The sequence below is a fragment of the Podarcis raffonei genome, chromosome 14 (genome assembly GCF_027172205.1).
Source record: "Podarcis raffonei isolate rPodRaf1 chromosome 14, rPodRaf1.pri, whole genome shotgun sequence".
In the NCBI taxonomy this organism is placed as follows: domain Eukaryota; kingdom Metazoa; phylum Chordata; class Lepidosauria; order Squamata; family Lacertidae; genus Podarcis; species Podarcis raffonei.
This window is the reverse complement of record NC_070615.1, coordinates 37,535,951-37,556,894: the sequence shown is the minus strand read 5'-3', so window position 1 is coordinate 37,556,894 and position 20,944 is coordinate 37,535,951. Positions and strand designations below refer to the sequence as shown.

The following is a 20,944-nucleotide window of genomic DNA, read 5'->3' as shown; positions in this document are numbered from 1 at the left end:
TACTCAAATGCTATGCTCCTGCATGAATGCCCATAAGCAGGGAAGGCTGACTGGGTAGGCAAAAAAATGTATTTTCACATTCTACCATGCATATGCACTGGCTCAGGAAAAGGTATTATTCAATCCAACCCACTATATATTTGTTATTAAAGAACTATCACTGGAAGTTTGACATGTTCTGTTGTGTGCTCAGGGAATCATGCAGAGGTTAAAGATCTATTGTAAGGTTTCTGGTTATCCATTTTTAATGGGGGTATTTTTACATCTGCTTTTGGTCCAAACTGAATGACTGACTCTCCACCTACTTATTCAATTCTTATATTTCTGAGTTGGCATAACTCATTACAGGCTTCCTCAGTTATCACAACTCCAGAGTTGTGTGTATGTCACATATAAAATGCCATGTGTGTGGGAAAAGGCCAATAAGTTTCTCTCACAGAGTTTTAAGAAAAAGACTGTTTGTCTGTTTTGAAAATTAGGTCACACCTTCAGGGCCACAGCAACCTTGCTTGCTTTTTAAATTTCCACTCAGCAATCAAATGACACTACCAACACATTTACAGGCTGGTTTAAATCAGTAACTTAGCCATAGTGGACCTGATCCTGTAAATCAGCCTTCCCCAACAAGGTGCCTTCCAGATGTTGTTGGACTACAACACCCCATCATCCTAGGACCTAGGCCAGGGGTCAGAAACCTTTTTCAGCTGTGGGCCAGTCCACCGTCCTCAGACCATGTGGTGGGCCAGACTATATATATATATATATATATATATATATATATATATATATATATATATAGCATTTTAAATAAAAGGACACATTCTACTCATGTAAAAACACCAGGCAGACCCCACAAATAACCCAGAGATGCATTTTAAATAAAAGGACACATTCTACTCATGTAAAAACACGCTGATTCCTGGACCGTCCGCAGGCCGGATTGAGAGGGCGATTGGGCCACATCCGGCTCCCGGGCCTTAGGTTGCCTACCCCTGACCTAGACCAATGTCCACACTGCCTGTGGCTGATGGGACCTGTAGTCCAAAACATCTGCCAGATACCACATTGTGGGAGGCAGTTACAAACTTTTAGACTGCAAGGATATCAATAGGTCTTAGTTCCTAGTCCAAGAATCGCAAGCCAAAAATAAATTGGTTCCGTAGAACTTGGTGTGTGTTTTTTAAAGTTAGTTGTCAAAACAAAAAGATTACATCTTAATACTTCTCCTTGAGACTTGATATGAGATAAGAAAAGGGAATCTAAGCAAACAATTAATTTAAGCATCTATACATCCTCTCTTCAAATAAAGTCTTTTTGAAAAGGGATTTAAGATAGGAAATATATATAATAAACTACATTGCATTCTCCTGTTTTTTCTTGATAGCTTATGAATGTATGTTTAGGATGTGAAGTTTCCATTCTACTTTTTTTTAAATGGAAACAAAACAAAAGTAGTTGCCAGATGGTCAAAAGAAACTCAATACTGTAATTTTAGGACACAGTTTGTTTTTGAATGACAAACACTTTCAATGTGCAAAGTGTTTTTCCCCAAAAAAACATGATTTTCAGTATGATATCAATATATAAATAAGTTACTAGTCTAAAATATGAATTCTGTTGGTTCCATATTTATTTCATAAAATTTATATATCGCTTGATTATTTTTTTAAAAAATCCTTAAAGAGGTTTACAAAGAGAATAAAAAAATAAAATTGTTTAAAAATAATTGAAACAACTATTTAAAACATTCAAAAAATAGGCAATAAGCTAAACAATATATCACCATTCTAGATAACTGTGTAGGCTTGTCTAAACAAAAATGTTTTAGCAGGCACCAAAAATAAGTGTGTGTATAACAAACCTAGAAAACAATGCCATTCTATTATTCTAGAAAGGACCCCTCTCCTCCAAAAAGTGCCACATTCACACACAATGCTAAGTCAAACTATGGATTAGTCAAATGTGTGAGCTACCAGGGAGAGACTGCAGCTGTTTTGCTCCTCCCAAATCTTTCTAGCTAAATCCAGCACAGCAGCTAAATCAAAGTTTGGTTTAGCATGCTGCCCCAACTCTGGCTTGTGGTTAAGTCCTCTCCTCCTTATGGCTCCCCTTCATCACCTACACACCACAACAGGATAATTACCTATTCCCCCCTCAACAGCATACAAATCAATATGGCTAACCTGACCCAACAACTTACCCCCACCCCACAAACAAACAAGCCACAATGCAATCAACTGATACACTGACTTGTGGTTTACACGCCATTTGTTCAATAACCTGTGATTCAATTTTGGCTTAGAGGGGTGTGCAACTAGGCCATATTCTGCAGTGCAATGTTCCATGTAATGCACTGCACACTGCCTCAACACTGTCTCTACTAACCAAAATAAAGGAACTTGTTTGTATGCCCCTATTTGTAATTCTGATCCTAATAAATCTAGAGCACTAGGATTATAAATTGCGCAGCACACTCAGAACAGAGAACTTAGAATAAAGCAACTCTAATTCTCCATGACTGGAAAGAGCACATAGAGAGTTAATTATTTCTAGTTCATGACTTTTGCCTGTGTAATCACACATCTGCACCAACAAAATATGGGTCGCTATCTATTCTCTCACCCCTTCCATCTTTTCAGGATCTATAGCGAGGCTAATAGATGAGATCACAGAGCCTGTGTGCTCTGGTCTGTGGGGTCACAAGGAGTTGGACACGACTAAACAACAACAACCAGTATATGAGGGTAAAAGTTTGCCGCCACATTCAGTTATACACAAGTATAGTCAAATTTGTTGGAATTTATTTATTTATTTATTTATTTATTTATTTATTTATTTGCTGACTTAAGTCATGGGTATAATATTTTCTTATCTGCAGCAAACATTGGCCTAATAAGATGCAGGTTGACCACTCCACGCAGCTGTAACACTGAAGTGTAAATGTGCAGCTTTTCTTTTCAGTCTAACAGCAGGGAATCTGTGAGGTCTGGACAGAAGAGTAAAATTAGCCTTTGATCAGTTTGTGAAGAATACTTCAGATACCATCACAGAACATTCTAAATTAGAGTGTTCAGTTCTTTCACTGGCATGAACATTAAGTCACTGTGAGAAGAGAAAGAGAGAGAGAAATGGATTGCACAGGAAAGTCTTTTTGGTTATCTCTACACTTACAGGCTAAAATCTCTAAGTAGGGTCAAGTAGTTACTGGACATGAAGGCTAAGGAATCCCCAGATCACTTTAAAAACCTTTTATATACACCTTTAGTAATATTTGCTTTTATAGCATATTTAAAACAACAAATACCTGAGCTAAGCCTATGTCTTAACTTCTGAAGACTTGTTCCTCCATGTGGAGAGCAACAGATGAAACTTACCAATGAAAACAAATTAATACTAAACTGTAGCTCATCTTTTAGAATAATAACCTTTCAAAAAAAAGGTTTTTTCAGTTAACAGCACATCGAGCAATTCAATTGTGTTGCAGTGCCAAACATTTTTATCTAGTGTCCTGTTGTGAAGTTACCTGCTTACTGCAATGGACATGCCAGAAGATGCTGGTGCTCATTTTATAATGCAGCATGGGCTCAGGGTAGTATAAACACATCTGATGCCTTGAGTCTATCATAAAGACTAGCACTTTAAAAAGCCTGCTGCCAAAAGCGACATGAGACGAGCAGAAATGCTATTAGTTATGGGGATTAACAATGCATTTGCTATTGCCAGAAATGCAGTGCAAGCCAAGGTTCCAATGTGAAGGCTCCAGAGTGGGAACTATACCCCAAACAATATAATAAGAGCCATTCCCCAAATAAAATGAGTCAAACTGAAATGTTGCCAAGTATATTTGTGTGTGTGTGTGTGTGTGTGTGTGTGTGTACACACACACAGTTGAGCAACCTTTTTCATAATAAATTAGAGAGCAAATTGTTTGCCTTTTTAATTATTTCAAATTGCTCAAAGAGCTCTGATGTTGTTATAATCTCATACTTTTAAAATACAAGCACTGTCATTATTCCAGAAGGTTTGTCACAAGGTTCTATTAAAATCTAATAAAATGTCCACCAGGATTATGGAATGTGTGCTTGTGTGCTGCTCATCAGTTAGCTTTTTAATCTTTCTCTCTTTTGTGTGGTATTAAACGTCTGCTTGTGTTAGTCACCTCAGTGGTTCACTTTTGAACCAGAAAACTGGGATATAAATATTTGTAATAAATTAATCAAGAATACAAGGTGAATTACTAGGTTTTAGGCTTATAGTTGGTGCTTTTACATTTGCATGGATATCTGCCATATTTTGTTTGTTTCTTATCTGAGTTTTACCTATGCTATAATGTGAATTGATGGGATGCGGGTGGCACTGTGGTCTAAACCACAGAACTTAGGGCTTGCTGATCAGAAGGTCGACGGTTCGAATCCTCACCGTTGCTCTGTCCCAGCTCTTGCCAACCTAGCAGTTCAAAAGCACGTCAAAGTGCAAGTAGATAAATAGGTATCGCTCTGGTGGGAAGGTAAACAGCATTTCCATGTGCTGCTCTGGTTCGCCAGAAGCAGCTTAGTCATGCTGCCAGAAGCAGCTTAGTCATGCTGCCACACGACCCAGAAGCTGTACACTGGCTCCCTTGGTCAGTAAAGCAAGATGAACGCGGCAACCCCAGAGTCGTCTGCGACTGGACTTAACAGTCAGTAGTCCCTTTACCTGTACCTTTACAATGTGAATCATACCATGATCTCTCAAACAGTACCCCCAGCCAACCCCATGGCACTCTGTTTTAAAATAGTTGAGCACTCTGGGAAACAGTATGTGGTATGTCATGGAGATCAGCTGTTCAAAAAAAAATTATATAGAGCTAGTGCAAATCCCTTGTTTAACCTGCTGCAGGTCCACACACACTTACCTGGGAGTAAGTCCCATGAAAATAAGACTTACTTCTGAGTAAACATTTACAGCACTACGAAGCAGTAGCACTTTGTGGTCTTATGTTTTTATTCCACAAGACTGCCACAACTCACATACACAGAAAACTTGGTGTGTTTATGTACTGATTATTTATTTAAGACATTTTTAGTCTGCTTTTTGCCATTATAAGTCTTCAAGGAGTTCAGCAGGACCCCTTGTGAAATCTACAACAACAAAGTTGTATTTAAATATAAATGATACTGAGGAAAATCACTTGATCATCTTTAATTGTTGTAATGCAGTTCTGAGAAGCAACACATTTAATTCATAGTTTAGCACCTGAAAAGTATTGCAGATGGAAATAAAAAGGTATTAAAAACATATTAAATTAATCCATAATTATTCAAGTTGAAATTGCTTATTTCCTGAACACTAAAGCTGCTTCACATACATTAGTAATCCACAAAGCAAACTTATAAAATGGGCCAATATTACTATTCCCATCTAATTATCAATGGAGTGTTGTGGCAGAAAAATGGCAGCTTGCCCAAGACCAAGCTACCATTCCAAACTGTTGCAATGGGGATTTCACAAATGGCTCATTCACTTACACATTACTCTATGTGACACCTCTGCAAAGTTGTCATCAATAGTTTCTGATCTTGCTAGGAAGGACATCCCAAAGGTCCGAGGTGACTACAGTTAAAGCCTTGCTACTAAGAGTTTATTATTTTATCATACATAATAAGCCATATGGACCAGAGTGTGATCTGATGATGCCACCTGATGCAAGGATTCATACTTGTGGCAATCAAGGAAAAATGGTATTTTCTATTCTTATAGTGTTATCTATACTAAGGCTTCACAAAACAAGCTTTATTTTGATGTGATTCAAATTCTAATACAATAAAATGCAACATAAGAAATAAAAGAAGCAATAAAATACAATTAAAAATCATAACATATAGTAGGGCTGTCATACGTCTGAAATTTTCCAGATTTGGACCTTGTAAATATCATCTGAGCGGAAATTGCTTAAATGTCTGGGAAAACGTCGTTAAAATATATATATTCCTTGTCTTCTTTTTTTGTGTTGAGATTTTTCAAAAAGAAGCTCAACCACTTTGTCTGGATTTTCACTTTTTGAAATACGGCAACCCTAGCATATAGGGTTATATTATAATGCACAGTGCATTATAACAGCTACAACAGGCAGAAAAGAATAACTAAATAGTCCACCAAGATCCTCAGCAATTATAAGGTGATAGAACTATTTAATTCCAGCTCCAATGAGATTTGTAGCATGTTCTGTTCAACTTCTGTCTGTGTTTTTAAATGTGTCATCTAAAATGTCCAGCTTCATTTTGAGTGTACAAGTATTATAAACACTGTGATTTATAATGTGGGATTCACTGGCATATATACACATATCAAAAGAAGTATGAACAGTGGGGGGAAGCAGGACACAAAGTGTAAAGCATGTATTCTCTTTACTTTTAAAGCAAGATGGGCTGTTGTTGTTTAAAAAAATAGATAGGCTTTCCCCTGCAGGCATCTTAATTATAATTTAATGTGACTTTATTGTCCATCTGCACAAACCATAGCTAGGAATCAATTTAGTCTTGAGCTGTTGCCACCACACCAAAAGAAGAGGTGCCATACCCTCCAACATTTCTCCAATGAAAATAGGGACGTCCCAATCCATAACGATAATTTTGCCATTTATACCCCACACATCTTACTGGGTTGCCCCAGCCAATCTGGGCAGCTTCCTACATATATAAAAACATAATAAAACATTAAACATAAAAAAAAAATCTATACAGATGGCTCGGGGGTCGGATAACTCCATACCCTCAAACATTTCTCCAATAAAAATAGGGGCATCCTAAGGAAAAGGGGGACATTCCAGGATCAAATCAGAAACCAGGACATCTTCTCTAAATCTGGGAAGTCCCTGGAAAATAGGGACACTTGGAGGGTCTGCAATGCACTCTATGTATGGCTGCCTTTCTGACCCAGAAGCTGCAGCAAGTGCAAAATGCATTACAGAAACAATTGTACTGGTTGCCAATTAGCTACGAAGCTATGTTCAAGCTGCTAGTTCTGGTGTATTAAAGTCCTATAAAGCACGGGACCAGAATACTTGAAAAATCATCTCACCCCTTATAAACCCAATTGAGAGGTTCCGAGGGTGACAACACAAAAGTGGGCCTTTTTTTGTGGCAGCTCCCCACTTGTGGAATGTTCTTCCCAGGGCGGCTGGCCTACCACATTTGTTACATATATTTAGGTGCCAGGCAAAAACAATCTGTGCCCTTTTGAACTGTAAGAGGTATTGTTTCCGTTTGTTACTATGGTGTGCATTTTTGTGTTATGTATTTTAAACCGCCCTGTGATGCATTGATGAAGGGAAGTATAGAACTTTTAATAAATGAATGAATAATTTGAACTGTGAGCAAAGGCCTCCTGCAGATACCATCTTATCAGGAGGTTTGTTCCACATACCGGTAATATAGGAATCGGGCACCTATCCTTTGCAATTCCGTCCCATCAAATATCATACAGGCAACCTCTTCATTGGGGTTTTTTTGGCAGCTAGTGAAGCCCTTCCTCTTTCAACAAGTCTTTCAAGTAAAGATCTTTCCCAGCCTACGTTTGTTTTGGAATTGTTTCTAGATGTTTCCTTTTACTGTTTGTGTTTGCTGCCCTAGGCACCACTGAAATATATATTTAATAATAAACCAATTAATAAATAAAATATGCAGCATGGATTTACAAACAACAAAATGAACAGACAATTCTCACATAAACCCCCCAGGAGATAGTGTTGTCATCACTGCTGCACTGTGTCCCTGGTACCATCCCTCGCAGATGTACCAAGCCCCCATTTTATTTATTTATTTAGGCACTGCCTGTCAGCCTTCATGTATTCCCAGGGAAGCACACAATAAAACCAAGTCAATAAGAAGAACACAAGCCAATTAAATTAATTTCTAGCAAAACAGCAACACAGTCATTAGTTAGACCAGGATGCATGTTGCAGCAGACAGGTGGGAGGCTTTCTGGAGAGGAACCCCATAAATGTAATAAATAGATAAATACATTTATTCTGGGTTACAGCCAGCTAATTTGGATCCATCCACAAACAGCTGTGCTTTGAACAGTTAAAACACCGCTCTTTGTAAAACTAATTGTGCTGTAGTTTGGGAAGTCACACTCTTTGCCAGCAACAGAAGAGTGTGTTGAAGACCTATTCGATTCATCCACTAAATAACCAGCTGCAAACCACAGCAGGGCTAATTGCAAGAAATGAAACTCAATTTGGCAACCATTTCTAGATATGTGCTCTGAGTGATAAATTTTGGCTTCTTTTTTCCATTTGTGTGTAGTGCAAGAGTTTATTTCTCCCTGCCCCCCACAAACTGATCATATTCAGTAGATAGTGTGTCTGGAAATGGGAATTTGCTTAAGGGATGCTGATCCTAGCAGTTGTTATTAATTATAAAGTTGAAATTTTTGTGAATCTCCTGTTACATATGAGAGTTTGTTGGTATTTGCATGTGTGCCTGCATGTGTATGAACAACAGGCAATCCCAGATCTTGTCGTTTTATCATTATCTTTTTATTCTGCTACTCTGGATATCATTTTTATAGTAAGGATGGGGGTACATCTGCTTAAACTTGACTACACTAAAGAGATATGAATTTGCAATCTTGGTCAAAATTTAATCTTCCATCTAGCACTATATTCCGTTCTTCAACAGAAGGTAACCAGCTGCAATGAAGTAAAGTAGTAAGAGCTTAGAAAAACAGGTTTTCCAGTATTTGACTTTGGACATTTACAGAAGGCACTACAGCTGTTCTTCTTGCTGCCATGGAAACGGTGCAGAAATCTGGTGAGTTCCTTTGAATTTATCACAGTTGTTACAAAAACGATTTCCCCACCTTTAAAAAACAATAAATAGAGCAATTTTTCCACTTTGGCAATTGCTCACAATGCAATATATGATGCTGTCCTAATGTTGGACCGAATAATTTATTGTGTGGCTGCATCAATTAGAATGAGTCTAAAAGTGCAGAAAGAGAGATGAAGTACCGTATTTCTTCAATGTATAAGACTAGTTTTTTCCCTAAAAAATAATGTCCAAAATTTGGGGGCATCTTATACACAGATAGATCTCCCCCCTTTTTCTTAAATCGGAGGCCCCTAAAATAGGGGGTGTCTTAATACATGGGGGTGTCTTATAGACACGGAAAAATACAGTATTTGAATATTGAAGATCATGCCTATTTTATACAGACAGCTAAAAATTCAGTTGAAAATGGAAACATTTCTAACAACTCACTGGGTTTTGGAAATTTGGTCGCTAAGTATTTCAAGAGTACATAAATCCACATTTTGCCCTGTATATACAGATTGTAATTATATTATTATTATTATTATTATTATTATTATTATTATTCTTATTATTATTATTATTATTGTAAACTGATTCCAGAAATAATTTGATTTTGTTAAAAGATGATAGACTTGCCTTCATTTAATTAAATTCAACATCTCAAAAATTAGAATGCACATTATAATCTTTTAATTGTTCACGATGCAAGCTTGCAAAAGGTCATAAAATATGTGGTTTTTGACTCCCTATTACTCATCTTGCATGCTTCCAAAATAACATATCTGTTAACAGTTATAACTGAAATGCTATTAACTCAGCAAAGGAAAAAAGAGCTAAAAGTGGGAAGCAGGGCTCCCTTGGGCTTTGTAGGCAGTTCCTTTATGATCACCTGAGCTTATCCCTTGATTGACTCAAGGCAAAGTCCCACCTTCCTAATCAGTGAAATGCAGAATATGATGTGATCCTTCCCATGTGGGATCTATTATTGCTGTGGGTTACTTAGCTGTTCTTCTAGGATATAACCCTGTATTGAACATTTACTGTGATGATCTAGGATCCTACTCAATTAGCAATCGACTTTCTACATTAGCAAGAGGTTGGGTTAGATGACCACTGAGGTCCCTTCCAACGCCATGATTTTAAGATACTCTGGTGTATAATTAAATAAAATAAACTTAATAGGCTGAAGCTGTTCAAGAATATATTGTCACACTGACATCAACCCAGGTGTATTTTTCCTAGCTTTTCTCTCAACCTATAAAATGTGGATTCAGTAAAACCAAGTCTCAAATAATGGCAGAATGCCAGAGTATTCTTTTAGTTTTACATGGAGAGAGAGATTTTCCCTGCTTTCATTAAACAGAAAATCCCAGTAAAGTGCCTATGACTTGTAGCAAAAACATTTACAGGGCATTCTTATGCCTAGAAGCCCCAGTCTAATCAATGTGGCTTGCTCCTTAGCGTTTAGGATATCCTTAGGTGTTTAGGATATCCTATCCTTAGTGTTTAGGATAGCAGCCATAATCCTTGTCACCCAAAGGTGTATTACTTTTTCACACTAGTGGCTTTCAAGGCAAATTGTGACAATTAGTAACAAATATTGTATTTTTCAACAACAAATCACACAGAACTACTGTAAACATATTAAGATTAACATGAAATAGCAAAGAGCCAATGGATTTTTTAAAGTTGTTGTTAATTTCCAAAGAAAGACTGAAATTTATGAAAACAGTGGATAGATAAATAAAATAAATCAAAATGATTGTGCTTGGACCAATATAGGCTTCATCTCTGTAAGTCACTCCAAAGGGTTAACATCTTTATGGATTAACCTAAGACATCTGATACTAAGAGGATTCTACTTTCTGCATTTTTTTATTGTCAAAATCTTCATGGGCTTGTGCATTAATGAATGCTCTTTGTAAAATCCTTTTCTGCCCCATCAAGAAAGATTTCAAGATGAAGGGTGATAGAAGATGCCAGCTCACCATTTTAATGAGTTATCATTCTACTCCAATTTTGAAAGGGGGGGGGGGAGAGAAGCCCAGTAATTTAGAATTTCTGTAACTCACTAAAAATGAGTACAGAACCATGACTGGTATAAAGCACAGACTTTTTTAATATTGTGATTTTAAAAAGTGCAACCGAACCCCTTTGCTAGAAACAATTCTAAATGGTTTGTTAAAGATCCTGGCAGCAGAGTTTGAGGGGTAAATCAATATTGATAGTTATTATCTGTATGTTTACTAAATGCCACTAATTACAGTTTGTAAGATAAAAGCAGGAGGGGGGAAGATAAAAGGATAGAAGGGGTGTCCAGAGCACTGTCTAGTCCTTTTGTGTTGGATGAGTAAGGCTAATTTACTAACTGTGTGGACAAGGTGCTCGGATTGGGCAGGGTGATGCCTTGCGCTCTGGACCCTTGTCCCTCTTGGTTGATAAAAAAACTACCAGGGAAGAGACAGCTGGCTGGGCCAGGGAGGTGATTAATGCCTCTCTGTGAGAAAGGGTGGTCTCTGCCTGCTTGAAGGAGGCAGTGGGTAAAGCCACTCCTCAAGAAACGCAGGCAATCTGGGGCATCTCAGAGTCCTCAGAGATGGCTGGAGTACTCATCCTAACCAACCCCCCCCCCCCGCTATCTGACCCAAAATTTCCTGATCTCCCTTTTTGTTGATGATGACGATTAAAATAACTGCGGTCCTAAGGCTGGAAGGTAATGGGCTGCCAGCCAAGGAGAAAGATCCCATGGTCCAAGACAGAGTTGGAGCCATCCCAAAAGCAACCTGGTGTGGAGCTGGGCAGGATGCAAACTGGGGAAAAGTTGCTCTGACAGCTTAGGTGACCTCTTTTCATTTACTTTTTCCTGCCCAGTGGAGCAAGTGGGAGGGGACAACATGCATGGATATCCTTCCTCTGCAGGAACAGTAAGTTTAGAAAACACACATTAGGGATATATAAGAACATGCTAGCTGCTATGTACACCTTATTGTTCTGTTTCCTCCAGTATGGTGGTGTTGTTTTCATCCTGTCATACCATTCTCAATAACCCTGTACTAGCCCTCAGGATCTTTTTGGATGCACTGATACTAAAAGCTGCACTAAACTGTAAACAATCAACTGTGAGGAGTCTGTAACACGATTAATTTAGATTTCTAACCCACCTGATTTTTAAGGCTCAAGGTTAACTACAATGCCAAAGTTGAAAAACATCTTTCTGTAATAGTTAGTTGATTATCCTTGGTTTTAAATGCATAAATACTGTCATTATGAACCGTTTTGATATTTTTTTTGATATAGTGGTATATACACATTTTTAAAATAAAAAAAACAAATATGTATAAGATATCCAAGTAAATCAAAATAAACCCACATGCTAAAAGTTGGGTCTAACAGAAAGGTCTTCTGAATGGTGTTGAAGTTCAGGGTACATTTTAAAGGGATGGAAACTCCATATGTAGAAAGGGACTGGATATTGTGAGAATGGTGGTAGTATGAGATTAGTCTGGCTTAAGTATATGGGGCCCAACCCCTATATATTTTTGGGCTCTACACACAGAGACAAAAATCAACACTTTGAATTTGTTCCCTGAAGACAGAATGCAACTACAGACGCTAAAGCACTAATCAAATGAAGATATTCCTGCTTGACCTGACTGTCAAAGATTGGTCCACCATGTTCTTTACCAACAGATTGCTTGGTCATGACGCTCACTGGGTGAGTCTGCGTCAATCACTACCTCTCAGTTTAACCTACCATGCAGGATTGCTGTGAGGACAAAATATACATATACACCACCTGAGCTCCTTGGAGGAAAAGTGGGATACAAATGTGATAACGTTAAAGGGCATGCCTTAAAATGATATAGACATGAATAGCATTTGAAAGATGAAAACAAATGCTGACTTCTACACCCTGACATCTGGTTTATACAAAGCCCCCTGCATGTGAGCAATCATGGCATTACACCAGCATGGGGAAGGATGCCCAAGCTGTACATAAAGACCACGGGCAGCTGTTTTGATCATTGTTGCATTTATCCCAGCAGTCACAGTTGCAGGAAGAGCTGTGGTTTTACCTGTGTAGAACCAGTTAACACAAAACATTTTAATTCTGGGCATTAGGAGGAGCTATAACTTCTCATGTGTGGTGGTAGGGGGAGAATTTACAGTAGAATAAGAATAAAATTCTACGTACAGTCAAAAATGGCAGTGCATGTCTTTTTGTTGTTGTTGTTGTTGTTCACTATTTTTATTAGTGGTTTTGTTTTGTGGTAAGATACAGAACTACCGTTTTGCTCTTAGCTACAGTTATTTATATTCCTGACATCCTGCTTTCCATTTATGCAAGAAAAGTGGTCACTCTTTCAAGAAGGTGACAATTAAAAGCATAAACTGACATTCAATATTAGAAGGGATGGAACTGTAACATTTTCCTCTTAAAAGAAACTGGTCTCTAGCATGAACTGCAATGAAATGGTCTTTTCCTCAATTTCCCAATGTACTTTTGTTCCTTGCATTTCTACACTTTCCGTCAAGAAGGAAAAACAATCTCTGGTTTGAAGGAAGTGCCAGTTCTGTATCAAAGGAAACAAACAGTGTTCTCTGGCTCACTACCAGATACTCCAAAGCAATTAGGTATAAGACTCCAAAAAGGAAAACTGAGAGATTCATCAGGGAAGCAGGAATATTGCTTGGGGGGAGGGGCATAATGTCTAAAAAATCAGGGACTCATGCTTGAGGAATAAAATAAAACTACAATTGCCTATACTGCTGTTTGCCTCACAATATAAAAATGCCACAATTGTTGATTCAGATACATTTCTGCTACAACTAGAACAATACATTGGATACATCCTGCTGTGTCTTTTTACAATTTGCTAGTAGAGATGCCATAATGGAGTGTTTATAACTCTCCCAACTTCCCTAGACTTTGGGGGGGGGGGATAAGGGGCTTTCCTTTATTTTATTGCACTGTTGGTCGTTTAACAAGAGACACAATATGAAGCTGCTAGATATAAAAACACGGCAAAGCAGACTTGTACTTAGCAGCAGGAGGAAGTCAGAAATGACTGTGAATGAGATTCCTAAGAAGATATTTCTGATTCTGTTGTCTCTATTTGACTTCAAATTGTGAAACAGCAGGTTTTGTGAACCAAAGTGATCCTGAAAAGAGCATTTACCTCCAATATATCATTGGAAGATTACAATACTTTCTCTTCAAGAACCAGCACTGCTAAACAGCTAAGTAACAAACCAAAGATTTCAGAGCATTGCTTTGCAATCTTCACACACACACACACACACACACACACACACACTTATAACTCTAACCCTTCAAAATTAAGCCAGACCCAATTACATATTTGCCTTCCCATTTATCTCCCAAGCCATGAAACTGACCTTCCTTAAGACTTTTCTGGTTGTTCGTGTCAAGACATTCCTTTTCTTTCAATGATTCAATATCCCCAACAGGCAAAATCTCTGGGAAACCCTGTTGCTGCTTCTTAGAGCTATCGATCATGATGGGACTCCTTTAGAAAGGCAACATCCAGCACAGGAAAGAGACCAATTTACAAACCAGCAGTATGCTGCTCCTTTTGCTCAATGTAGCAATAATTGAGCAATTATGTCTTTAAAGCATTTGAAAGCAGCCATTACCCTTTACTTCTCAGCTTGACCTGAAAGTACACTCAAACTGCTAGGAGCGCATAACTCTCTCTGAGATAAGAAGACTGTGAGCCTATGTGGAGAGCTTCCAAGTCCCACCTCCTTCCCCAGACAACCACCCCTCATCCCTCCCCTTTTTCAGCCACCCTCGCTTTCTCTGTACTTTGCATTCAATATGCAGTTTGATGGCCAGAATCATCTGACAAACACTGAGTCAAGCAGTTAAAAATAAATCTCAGCAGTTGGAAGGAGCAGCATTTGGCGATACCTAAGATGACATATTGATGTTGTGGTCTCTCTCTCTCTCTCTCTCTCTCTCTCTCTCTCTCTCTCGCTTTTTCTCCCGCTACAGCCATAGGCTGTAGAAGCATTTTATGGTGTTTAAGAACATGATGCAAAACAATCATCAAGGAGTTATCTGTAGCATCAGAAGTAAATGGAGGGTGGTGGTGGTGGTGAAGCAACTAGAATTGTGTACATGTGTTCATTTCAAGAAACTGAATTTAACAGCATTCTGCATGTCCACAGGCAGGATAACCTTATGCCTTTTCCCCCAAATCACTTTGGCAGCCTGGGCTAAAGAGGTACTACAGTATTGAAAAGAGAGAAAGATGTTTGGGGAGTATGTCACATTATTGTCTGGAAGTGAATCCAAGATGCAGGAAAGACACTTCAAAGCAACCTGAGAAGGAAACCTTCAGTGCTTCTGTCACATCACCAGCCAATACCCCAATCCAATCACTTTTCTCACAGACATCCAAGAATAACAACTGATAAGCTTCCTCACTAACAGCATCTACACATGTATTTCTGGTGTGCAAAGAAAGAAGGCATCTGTAAAGAGCTCAATAAGGCACTAGGTCATAAAGCAGGGGCCTTGTTTAGGCTTCATTGCATTGCAGTCATACAAAGTTGAACAAAAGATAGAACTGCTACAGAATTGGACACACAAATGAGTGACGGTGCCAGACTTAAGGTAGGAAGGACACATCCAATAAGAAGAAAGTAAGCAAATCTGCTCATTGTGACAGGACTCACCTACGTCTATGCAACATTTCCATATATCTATAAGGACTGGCTACAGCTGAGCAGGACTGAAGTGGAGAAGAGCAGATAACTTAGGTATGGAAGAAGTGCATGCTAAGGAAAGGAAAGCTGAGGTAGGACCAGTGGCTGGTGGTGGTGGAGCTAAGAATGGTGTTAGAATTGGGGGGGGGGTGTAAAAAAAGGACAACTGCAGGAAAGCTGCAGGAACCAGAAATAAAGGATGATAAGACAAGGCAAAACCAGCTGAAATCAGAGAAGGAAAATTGGGGTTGGCACTCACCTGCCCACTCTCCTATATCAAATCTTTATGGCTGTGTTTCAACACTTGAGGGCCATCTCACTAGCATAAAGTAAAAAATGAAAGCAATACAAATGCTGCTATTCTCGCTCTACAATGAGCCATGGCTCTCTTCTCATCTTATTCCATGTAGCATTTCTAATGTAGCAAACTTCAATTGCTTTCTTTGTGCAGCAGCACTTTACCCTCATTACATCACTCCAGAACACCTCCTCTTCCCCCACAAGCTTTTTGATCTGCAAGCAGTCTTTTTTATCTTTTCAATTAGTAACTGAAAGCAGCTCTTCAATGTCAACCACCCCACAGGAGAAAACAGTTTTCCTTAATGGTCCCCTGGAATCCTTTGGAGCAACCAGAGACAATTTTTGTGGCAAAAGGAAATTACTTCTACTCAAATGTCAGCTAATTTTGTTGTCCCTATGCTGCTCTGGTTACCAAATTCACCTTACAGGCTTCAACAAAACCCTGCAAGTTATTCAACTAAAGCAGTCTAGTTTAACTACATTGAACAATACATTCAACCTACCAAATCCTCCTAATGCTTCTCACTCAAATAGACTGGACTATCAGGTTAACCCCCAAACGTATTCAATTGTCACAAAAACACTAAGATGCAGGTCTTAATCTGTTTTTAGTCTATTGTCATTTTAACTTTTCAAATGTCTCAAATTACAGGTGCACATTTTTCATAGTTTTTAACTATGTTTTTAACACATTTACTGTTTTTAACCTTTGAGGTGCTTTTTTTTAAAAAAAATCAATCAGTAAATATTTTTATGAAATACATAATTAAAATAAGCTAATTAGTCCTGTCAGCAGATGCCCACAAAATGACTTCTGCTTGCTCAACAAAGTCCCACCCCCTCTCTTTCCCATTTCCCCAAAACTGACTTGGGGGTCTGGAGAACCCTCAAATCAGTGCATGGGAGGAGAGGGGGGAATTGTTCCATCTGGCAAGTTGAAATGCTTGCCCTGAAATAATGATTGGCATAGCACTACATTGAATCCCTCTATGTAATCAATCTGAAAGTAGCATTTTAAAAAAACAAAAAACAGTAGCACTATGGAAGCAGAATCTCATTAAAAAGAAAAACAGCAGGTTCCTCACTGAGGGAGTAGCTTACCACTGTTGCTATGGCCCACACTTATTGCCAGCAAGAATCTGTTGTAAAGGCAAACTGAAGATTATATTTTCATGATATAATGCACCAAACAAACCTCCAAAATGGTGGGCTAGAATGTTTTAAAATGAAGGCATTCAGCAGAAACCAAAGGAACTATCATTTATGGCAGGGGATAAAAAATTAACAGAAAACACATTTTGGGTGGTTAAATATGTAAAGCCTCTACCTTTTTGGGGGGGGGGGACTGCATTGAAGTAAAATAATATAATGGATTTTTTCCCTGCACTAATTGCTCATAATACTCAACAAAATAATTTCTCAACAAGGTTGCAGTCCATCAACTGAAGTCAATTAAGAAAGATTTTAAATTGAATAAAATACCCAATGGGCATATTGCAAAAAATGATGAATTTTATACAAGTACATCCATTGCTATGCTTGTTGCTACCAGATGTCCAAGGTGCAACCTAATACCTAAATAGCACCTCAACAGCCTCGAGAGGCAGGATGGCTTCAACATTAGCCCAATCAGTGTTCTGTCTTTCATCTAGCCTGATCAAGAGTTCCGGAGAACTTGAATGCTTGTACACTATGCTATGATGTTTCAGTTGGCCTCATAAAGGTATTGTCCTGAAAATGGACTTTGGAGGCTTTTACTTGCACCTTCCTGAATTTTTAAAAGGTACCAATGGCCCAACTCTGCCACTTGAGCTGTATCCAGTTCCACATGGTCATGTTTGTTTGGAGTATCCAATTCTACTGTCAGCCTCTCCCCTGGTTCCCCCATGGTTCAAGTTGAAAATTGTTCCCTATGAAAATATATCCTCCTAGATGGTTAGGCTATGTAGAATTTAATTCTTTCTGTTGCTTTCTATGCAGCTTGCTAAATTTCCTCTTTCTTCCTGTGTTTTTTAAATGCCTTATTCCTAACTTTAATCATTCTTCCCTTCAGTAACATGTAGTCCCATTGATGGGAAAAGATAATGTTTGTCAAGTATATGGTTTGAAATGATCTCACCCTTCTATCCAAATGAAGTAAAATCAATCTTTATGTTATAATAAATCTTCTTTCATGGTGATCTTTTTACTGTTCAAAAACACTAACAACTCCATAAATCAACTTAGTTTTCCCACCACTTCAGTACAACTATTATTTATTAAGCGTGAGAAAAAATAAGCCATACTGTTGAGAAGTGAGGGCCAGCCAAAAAAGGGCTTCCTGGCAATTGCAGTGAAAACAAACAATTCCCCAAGGATGTATATCAAATTTGGCAGGGTCAATATATTCTTACACAATTACACCAGAGTATTATTTTTACAAATTCATAAAGAAAAGAAAGAGAAAAAGAAGGATTTTCTTGGCTCACATATTTGAGAGACTCAGAGAACATTATGCATATAGTAGTTATTTTAAATATTTATCTGCTTTTGCTGACAAAAATATATATCAAAAAGATAACTACGTATATTCATAAAACTTTGATAAGGAAATAACTCATTACCACCCACTTTCCCTCAGTCTCAATGCCCTTTTCTTTCAAGACAGAATATGGGAAATATTACATTGCTGCAGCTCCTAACAATGCAAGAGTATAAACAATTTTGAGTTATGCAGAGCTCCTCCAGCAACATGGTAGGCTAGCTAATTTTTCAGGACACAAAAAGCTTTGGTACAAGCATATGCTTTGATATTACTCCAATTATGCCATTTTTTCCAATTTAAAGTCATCTAATGTGCTAACCAGCACCATACTGACCCACTATAGTGCTTCCCTAAAGACCATTAATGAACAGTTAGATTTAATGTGCACTCTGTAGAAATGAGCAATGAATTGCTTCAAAGGCTGTTCTGGCCAGCTATTTCTATCTGAGAAGAGAGAAGCAATTACTCTGCTATGTAACGATTCCCACAAACATTTTATAACAGATACATTTAGGATACCAGAACACACTATGAAATCCAAATTAAGTCCAAATTAGCATTTCTTGATTTAACCTCTCTAGCATAACATGATAAGTTATTTAAAATATGTGTTACTTGAATGTATTAGAAAGCCTTGGGGTTGATGCAAGGGTGGGTGAAAAAGATTTGCTGCTCTATACATATGTCTCAGTGTCCACATCCTTTCCTAGAAAATAGCTGGGTGGGGCTATGAGACAAAGGTCTGGTTCCCCAAGCCAAAGCATGACTAAGTGTGAATGAGAAAGTGTGTGGATACTCAGAACAAAAATTGTAGCCACTTCACTCCTTTTTTGGTTCTGCTGTTGCTGTGCTACTCAGAGCTAAGCCATGGGTTAGCATTACGTCCAAACCTGGCCTCATGGTTTGTTGCCCCAAACAAATCACAAGTGGTAAGCCAAGAACAAACTGTAGCTACATGTTGTGGTTTGTCTGTAGCAAGACCAGACTCCATGGCTTAGCTTTGAGTAGTTTGGCAGTAGGAGGCCATAGTTTGATTCATTATTTACATGTTACCTGTATGGTGGCTTTACAGTTTTATGCCGTCTGGAGCTTCTGAGGAGATGCCTTAGCCTAACACTGGATTGCATTGATCCATCACCCAGGACCAATATGAGGAGCAGAATGTGATAGCAGTATATTGTGGGTGAAACTGATGCCGCTCTTGAGTCCCTCTGCTACCAGCACCACTTTAAACATTGGGCCACTGGTAAGCAGAGGGACTCAGGAGCAGCGGCAGTTTCACCCGCAATATGCTGCCAGGTGAAGCTGTCATCACTCTGCCCCTCATACCACAGAGGGAGGAGCAAGCTGTATCACCAGGCCGATACAGCTTGTTCCTCCCTTGGCTTCCTTATACTGCTCCTGCCCCCCAGAGGAGCAAGCCCTGATGCCTCACATATGAGCTGGAAAAGCATGAGGCTCACTCAGCTGGGGGGGAGCCTTCCTGCCCCCCCAGCTGAGCCATGCAAAGAAGCCCTGAGGTCCCTGATGCTTGTGTGTGAGCGGCAGGGACATCAGGGCTCACTCAGCAGGGGGAGCAGAAGATCTTCTGCCCCCCACCAGCTGAGTCGTGCAAAGAAGCTGCATTGTCCCAGCCCACAAGGCACTGGGGTGGAAGTGCCTCAGCTCCCATGGTGAAAGCTGCAGCAGTTTCACCCCAAAACCTTGTGGGTTTTCAACACTAAAGTATCCTAAGACGTGCTCATCTAATCTCCTATTCAAAAAATCTTCACAGAATAAAAAAAGCACTAAAAGTACTAATTACTGGATTAAAAAGATGATGTATCCTGAGATTTATCAGCTGGCTACAAATACAATTTTCCATTATAAGATCCTACTTTCAGTTGGAAATAGATTATGGTGAATTTCAACTTCGGAGCGGAAGCCTTTCATTGTGAAAGTCAAGCTCAAAATGTTGTTTTCAATTGTAACAGGAAAATAATTTGAGTTTTTCAGAGAATAAGAACGTTAGAAAATGTGATTAAACTCACTTTTAATACTAGAAACCATGTCACCACTGAACAAAAACCGGTGCATTGTCAGCCATCTGTCATTACACTGGCTTTAGATAAGTGTTGGCAGCATCAATAGTTCCCACAATTATAACACATACTGTACATGGTTGACTTGCATGCTGTATATTAAGACCAGTAAATTGTACTATGTAAGGGATTATCTGGAAATATTTCAGCCCTGACCAACTGTCCAGGGCTAACTCTTTAGTGTAAGATTTAAAAACAGATGAAAAAATACAGATTCATGCAACCTGTCACTAGGTTGCAAACCTAAATTAAAAAAAAAAAATAAATCTATGCAGAACTGGTACACAAAATAAATTCCACTTAAAAATATGCTTTATCTTCCATAAATAAATTCATTCAATAAAGTTATTATCTCTGTTTCCATCCAAAAGACCAAAAAAAATTCCAATGCACACATGATTGCTTCAACCACTACAATGTGGGGGCCACGCAATGCTGAGCATGGCCCACAATGCAGTGAACAGGGAAATGCATGATTACGCAAAATCCCAGCATGCTCACTTGAG

General features: G+C 38.6%; 1 protein-coding gene across 5 annotated transcripts in view; it reads right to left on the bottom strand.

The window, feature by feature from the left end:
- Window positions 1-20,944, bottom strand: part of MRTFB (myocardin related transcription factor B) — a 91,990-nt gene that overhangs the window by 28,992 nt on the left and 42,054 nt on the right. Inside the window, exon 1 of one of the 5 annotated variants that reach the window (XM_053365917.1) lies at window positions 14,199-14,518. The exons of the other annotated variants lie outside the window; for them this stretch is intronic. Coding sequence (XP_053221892.1) covers window positions 14,199-14,319 — 121 coding nt within the window. The 5' untranslated portion in view covers window positions 14,320-14,518. Of the gene's footprint in view, window positions 1-14,198; window positions 14,519-20,944 lie in introns of those variants that run through there. 5 annotated transcript variants of the gene reach the window in all.